The sequence below is a fragment of the Callithrix jacchus genome, chromosome 4, assembly GCF_049354715.1.
Source record: "Callithrix jacchus isolate 240 chromosome 4, calJac240_pri, whole genome shotgun sequence".
Classification (NCBI taxonomy): domain Eukaryota; kingdom Metazoa; phylum Chordata; class Mammalia; order Primates; family Cebidae; genus Callithrix; species Callithrix jacchus.
In genome coordinates, this window is record NC_133505.1 from 45500059 (window position 1) to 45506990 (window position 6932).

Sequence of the window (6932 nt, forward strand, 5' to 3'; positions counted from 1 at the left end):
TTGAATCGATACGCCCCTCCCCATCCTTCCTCCGCCGCGGCCCTACACCCAGCTCCCGCCTCCCCCCACGCCCCGCGCCCCTCCCCCTCCATTTTGGCGCCTTTTCCTTCCCGCCACGTCGTGGCGGCGTAGAGACCATTCTGACCGCGGAACGGGCGGGGCGGGGGCGGGGCGCGCCGAGCTATGCAGATCAGTCGGTCCTCTGGTTGGCTGGAAACGCGCCAGCGGGGGTGGGGCCGGGGCGCGGCCACGGAGCGCGCGGGGAGGGGGCCGCGGGGAGTCGCCCCGTCCCGCCGCTTCCCCACCCCCTCTCCTCCCTTGGCCAGCCCGGCTGCCGCGCTCCCCGCCTTGGCCTCCCGGAGAGGCCCCGCCCCGTCCCCGCCCGCCGCGCCCTCCCCGCCGGCGCGCTCCTCCCCTTTACTCCTGGCTGCGGGGCGAGCCGGGCGTCTGCTGCAGCGGCCGCGGTGGCGGAGGAGGCCCGAGAGGACTAGGTGGCAGCGGCGGCGGCGGGACCAGCAGCAGCAGCAGTAGCCACGAACCTCCGGCCCTGCGGCGCTGCCGCACTAGCCCCACGAGCCACTCACCCCGCCGCTCTCCGCTCTGCCGGACCCCGCTGGCGCGCCCTCCCGCCGCCAGTCCCGGCAGCGCCCTCAGTTGTCCTCCGACTCGCCCTCGGCCTTCCGCGCCAGCCGCAACCACAGCCGCAACGCCACCCGCAGCCACAGCCCCAGCCCCAGGCATAGCCATCGGCACAGCCCGGGCTCCGGGTCCTGCTGCAGCTCCTCCGGGCACCGTCCCTGCACCGACATCCTGGAGGTTGGGATGCTCTTGTCCAAAATCAACTCGCTTGCCCACCTGCGCGCCGCGCCCTGCAACGACCTGCACGCCACCAAGCTGGCGCCCGGTGAGAGGACCCCCTTGTCACAGACCCGGGGATGCGGAGCGGCGGCGGGATCTTCCGGGTGGGGAGCTGGCAGCTCGCGGGCCGGCACTCAGTCCCCGTGCCTCCCCCTTTTCTAGGCAAGGAAAAGGAGCCCCTGGAGTCGCAGTACCAGGTGGGCCCGCTACTGGGCAGCGGCGGCTTCGGCTCGGTCTACTCAGGCACCCGCGTGTCCGACAACTTGCCGGTGAGTGGGCGCCCAGCCGTGGGGAGGACGCGCCGGGCGGGGGGCTCACGGGCGTGCTTTAGCCCGGGCGAGGGGACCTGACGAAGACTCTGGGGTTTCCAGGTGGCCATCAAACACGTGGAGAAGGACCGGATCTCCGACTGGGGAGAGCTGGTGAGTTCCCTGCAGGAGCGACCCCCAGGATGAGTGGGTGGGGTGAGGGGCACCCCCGACTCTCGCCCTAACGCGGCCCCCTCGCCCCTGCAGCCCAATGGCACCCGAGTGCCCATGGAAGTCGTCCTGCTGAAGAAGGTGAGCTCCGGCTTCTCCGGCGTCATTAGGCTCCTGGACTGGTTCGAGAGGCCCGACAGTTTCGTCCTGATCCTGGAGAGGCCCGAGCCGGTGCAAGACCTCTTCGACTTTATCACGGAAAGAGGGGCTCTGCAGGAGGAGTTGGCTCGCAGCTTCTTCTGGCAGGTGCTGGAGGCCGTGCGGCACTGCCACAACTGCGGGGTGCTCCACCGCGACATCAAGGACGAAAACATCCTCATCGACCTCAATCGCGGCGAGCTCAAGCTCATCGACTTCGGGTCGGGGGCGCTGCTCAAGGACACCGTCTACACCGACTTCGACGGTGAGCCAGGCCGGGGTGGGAGCTGCCCAGGTGACTCGGCCCGGCCCAGCCCGGAGGCCTCGGCCAGCCTCCCGCGCCAGCCTTTTGTAAAGGTCATTGGGGCGCCTGGCTGGATGCTAGCCGGGGTGGGACGCAGGATAGGCTCCCAGCGTAGTAAAGCCGGGGATTTTCAGCTAGCTGAACCTGTAATGTTCCTGGCGTGATTTTATTCTTAAAGTGGAATTCAGTGAATTCCAAGCTTTTCCCAATGAATAAGAGGTTGTGGGCAACCGGCGGTAGCCCAGATTTCTAAAGTCTGACCCAGTTTCCCCGCCAGTAAAAGCATGGGGGCGGGGAGAGAGGTGGAAATTGATGCCAGTTTTGTAATTTTTGTTTTGTTTTATAAGGGAGTTAGTTTTCTGTATGGTAGTTTTAGAGCTGCAGTTCTTTCCTCCTTTTTGATCTAGGGAAGGTTAAGGAATAGGAACAGTAGTTTCACTATTAGTACTGGTAGGTTTTATTGGGGGGGGCGGTGTTCTGGGATGAGAGAGTCAGGAATGAGTGTTGTGAAATAAGATCTGCCGCTGGTTTGAAAATTAGTTGGGTGTCTCCGCAGAGAGAATGAAAACCTATCCTAGGGAGGGGCTTGGAGCGGGTTCTTTCAGAAAAGAAGGAATGGAGAGCCTGAGATCAAAGCTGCGGAGGGTGGGTCATCATTTGAGCAGCTTAATCTAACAAACGACAGCCTTTCAAAACTTGTGACTCGGGCTTGTGGTTTATGTTTATTTGCCCTTGGAGGACGCTGGGTTGGGCTGCATTTTTTGTATTTAACAGTTAATGGCTGGCCGGGTCCTCCCATGTTTTTTCCTTCAAGTCTTTGCTGCCCCCTGGTGAGCACCAGCGGCATGGCCCCTCCTTTTTTTTTTTTTACTACCCAAAGTTTGTAAACAGGAATCACGTGGTCTGAAACCAAGCCTGCAGCTCTACCTTTCCAGTCTAGGGAGGAAAGGGTGTGGGTGTCTGCCTCTGCGTGCAGCGGGTGGGGAGGAAGGCCTCCCAAAGGGCACCCTGACTTAGGATGTTGTGCAAGCATCCTTGCTTGGATTCTGTCAGCCATGAGAATCTCAGCCGGGCTCCTGGGCAGTGGTGAATGCAGTTTAAGGGTAATCTGTGGGATACCTTTCTTCTTGACAGTGTAGACAAGCATCCCTTCATCCTCTGCAGGCAGTCTTGCCCCGTAGAGCCTCAGGCTTTGGGTCTGTGGCCAGCCATGTTTGTTTCTTGGAGCAGTTTGTAAAGAATTCAGTTTATGGTTTAGGCCAGTAGAAAGGTGGGTAACGCTTTGGGTTGAGAGTTGCCCTAAGCTGCACCTCCACTCTCCTTAGCCCAGAGGGAAAAATGGAGTTCACCCAGAGAGAAGGGATTTTTTTTTTTTTTAAAGAAAGAGGTATACATACCACCCAGTTGCTTTGTGCTTATTTTTGCTGAAAGTGTGTTTTCTGTTCCCTTGGCTCACAGGGACCCGAGTATATAGCCCTCCAGAGTGGATCCGCTACCATCGCTACCATGGCAGGTCGGCGGCGGTCTGGTCCCTGGGGATCCTGCTGTATGATATGGTGTGTGGAGATATTCCTTTTGAACATGACGAAGAGATCATCAAGGGCCAAGTTTTCTTCAGGCAGAGGGTCTCTTCAGGTAACTGATGGAAACCTCTGGCTGCGGGGTAGCTATCAGTTCTCATGGGACAGTTTTGAAATTCCGGTAGTGCTTCCGTGGGCGCAATGGCTCACATCTGTAATCCCCAGCACTCTGGGAGGTCGAGGCAGGGGGATCACCTGAGGTCTGGAGTTTGAGACCAGCCTGAACAACATGGAGAAAACCCGTCTCTACTTAAAAATACAAAATTAACCAGGCGTGGTGGCGCATGCCTGTTATCCCAGCTACTCGGGAGGATGAGACGGGAGAATTGCTTGAACGCGGAAGGTGAAGATCACACCATTGCACTCCAGCCCGGGCAACAAGAGTGAAACTCTGTCTCAAAAAAAAGAAAGAAAAAGAAATTCTGGAGAGCAAAGCTCTCCAGTAGATGCCATGACTCTTGGCTTAGAATTCTAGGCCAGTGTTTTACAGTTGAGAGCCAGCCCCATAAGTCACATGGTTTACACTTGAGCTTTCCTTGGGAAGTCAGAGAAAGAGCACTTGTGAGCATATTAAGATGAAAAGGCAATCTGGCTTCCCCAAAAAGGTTTTTTAAGGTACCAGCAGAAACCCGATAACTCCTGGCTTTTTTGCCAGGGAGTATCTTTCAGCATCTCCTTTAATGCAGTAGCTCCAAATATTTTGGTACCAGTGACCTCACTGTGGGTAGTGTTCGTGTTTGTGAGTTGGTAGGTGAATTGAATCATCTCATTGTGAGTTGGTAAGTGAATTGAATCATCTCATCCTGCTCAGTGGTATCTCATCAAAATCTCTTGTCATCATCCTTGCTATTTTTCTGGTGAGTGGGTGTTGTGGGAAAGGCCCATGCTATTGAAGTTTGAAAACCACAGGTTGAAGAGGAGTCAGTTTTTAGCTGAAAGCAGATTGGAGGACCCAGATATCAGTTAATAACCTCCCATTGAAGGGTACCTGGCACAGTGTTCTAGAAAGTGGTTGGCCTTCCTGGGACCCCAGATTTGTGAGTCTCTGGGAAGCAAATGGGGAAGACCTTTGCAGTATAAAAACAAGTGTAGTCATTCATAACCTCTCTCTATCCTCCTTTCTGCAGAGTGTCAGCATCTCATTAGATGGTGCTTGTCCCTGAGACCATCAGATAGGCCAACCTTCGAAGAAATCCAGAATCATCCATGGATGCAAGATGTTCTCCTGCCCCAGGAAACTGCTGAGATCCACCTCCACAGCCTGTCACCGGGACCCAGCAAATAGCAGCCTTTCTGGCAGGTCCTACCCTCCCTGTCAGATGCCTGAGGGAGGGGAAGCTTCTGTCTCCAGCTTCCCGAGTACCAGTGACACTTCTCACCAAGCAGGACAGTGCTTGATACAGGAACAACATTTACAACTCATTCCAGATCCCAAGCCCCTGGAGGTTGTCTCCCAACAGTGGGTAAAGGAGACTCTCCAGGGGTCCTAGGCCTCAACTCCTCCCATAGATACTCTCCTTCTCATAGGTGTCCAGTATTGCTGGACTCTGAAATATCCCGGGGGTGGGGGGTGGGGGGGTCAGAACCCTGCCATGAAACTGTTTCCTTCATTACAAGTTCTGCTGAATGCCACAATAGGTCAGGTAGCGGGGAAACAGGTTGGGATGGGATAGGACTAGCACCATTTTAAGTCCCTGTCACCTCTTCCGACTCTTTCTGAGTGCCTTCTGTGGGGACTCCGGCTGTGCTGGGAGAAATACTTGAACTTGCCTCTTTTACCTGCTGCTTCTCCAAAAATCTGCCTGGGTTTGGTTCCCTCTTTTTCTCTCCCGTCCTCCCTCACCTCCTTCATATGAAAGGTGCCATGGAAGAGGCAACAGGGCCAAATGCTGAGCCACCTGCCCTTTCTTCTGCCTCCTTTAGTAAAACTCCGAGTGAACTGGTCTTCCTTTTTGGTTTTTACTTACTGTTTCAAAGCCAAGACCTCACACACACAAACAATGCACAAACAATGCAAATCAACAGAAAAGCTGTAAATGTGTGTACAGTTGGCATGGTAGTATACAAAAAGATTATAGTTGCTCTAAGTTTTTACAAATTCTGCCTTTAAGTTATTTTATCTGCTTTTTTTTTTGTTTTGTTTTGAAAGATGCTCATTCTAACCTGGAGGTCAATGTTATGTATTTATTTATTTATTTATTTGGTTCCCTTCCTGTTCCAAGCTTCCATAGCTGCTGCCCTAGTTTTTTTTCCTCCTTTCCTCCTCTGACTTGGGGACCTTCTGGGGGAGGGCTGCAACGCTTGCTCTGTTTGTGGGGTGACGGGACTCAGGCGGGACAGTGCTGCAGCTCCCTGACTTCTGTGGGGCCCCTCGCCTACTCAGGTGGGTCTGGGCTCCATTGGTGGTGGGGAGGGGCATTGCTGACTGTATATAGGATAAATATGAAAAGCAGTTCTGGATGGTGTGCCTTCCAGATCTTCTCTGGGGCTGTGTTTTGAGCAGCATGTAGCCTGCTGGTTTTATCCGAGTGAAATACTGTACAGGGGAATAAAAGAGATCTTATTTTTTTTTTATACTTGGCATTTTTTGAATAAAAACCTTTTGTCTTAACTTGCGGTTTCTAGTTGTTGTCTTTGCAGAGGCATTGCTAACCTGTGTTTATTGAGCATTTGCTAAGTGCCAAAGAATTGGAGGAGAAAGGAGTTTTCAGCCTAAATCCGGCTTCCTTCAACGTTAGTAGTTCTGGGATAGTTATCTTCCGGAAACTAACATCTGGTCAAGGGGTAGGACCAATGTTGTCAAGATTGGGCCAATGTGGGCAATATCTGGCAGGCGGGGCCTAATCAGATAACCTTTTCCAGATTAAAATATTAAAGCTATGCAAATAGGATACATGTAACAATTTTCAAGTGTTCAATAGCCATTTATAGTTAGTGGCTATTTCATATAAAACCTGTCATTGCAGAAAGTTCTGTTAGACAGGGCTGATCTAGAGATAGCAGATATATACCTGGCCAAGCGTGGTGGCTCACTCCTGTAATCCCAGCACTTTGGGAGGCCAAGGTGGACATATCACTTGAGGTCAGGAGTTAAGAGACTAACCTGGCCAACATGGTGAAACCCTGTCTGTACTAAAACTGCAAAAATTAGCCAGGCATGGTGACAGGCGCCTGTAATCCCAGCTTCTCCAGAGGCTAAGGCAGGAGAATGGCTTGAACCCAGGAGGCAGAGGTTGCAGTGAGCCAAGATGGTGCCATTGTACTCCAGCCTGGGGGACGAGAGTGAGACTTAGTCACAAAAAAAAAAAAACAACCAAATACATACCTATTACCAAACTAACCAATGAAGCTTTTATCAGTTGTCTCCCACTGATAGTAAAACATTTTGAGCATGTCCCCTTGGTATGTATGAAGTATTTAAAAACTATTGCCTGTATTACTCTCGGCTCCTGATTCAGGTTCCCTTCACCTTTAGTGTGAGGTTTAGTCTTGTTTTTGTTTTTTTTCTTTTTCTGAAACAAAGTCTTTGTTGCTCAGGTTGGAGTGCAGTGGCGCAATCTCGGCTCACTGCAA

The 6932-nt window shown here is 53.1% G+C and overlaps 1 protein-coding gene across 1 annotated transcript; it reads left to right on the forward strand.

Moving 5' to 3' along the window:
- Window positions 1–413: 413 nt before the first annotated feature.
- On the forward strand, window positions 414–5970 carry PIM1 (Pim-1 proto-oncogene, serine/threonine kinase). The gene is made up of 6 exons (XM_008994356.5): window positions 414–904; window positions 1021–1127; window positions 1230–1280; window positions 1374–1740; window positions 3238–3414; window positions 4487–5970. Exons 1-6 carry the CDS (start codon window positions 823–825, stop codon window positions 4642–4644), a joined length of 942 nt encoding a protein of 313 aa, XP_008992604.4. The 5' UTR covers window positions 414–822; the 3' UTR covers window positions 4645–5970.
- The last annotated feature ends 962 nt before the right edge of the window (window positions 5971–6932 follow it).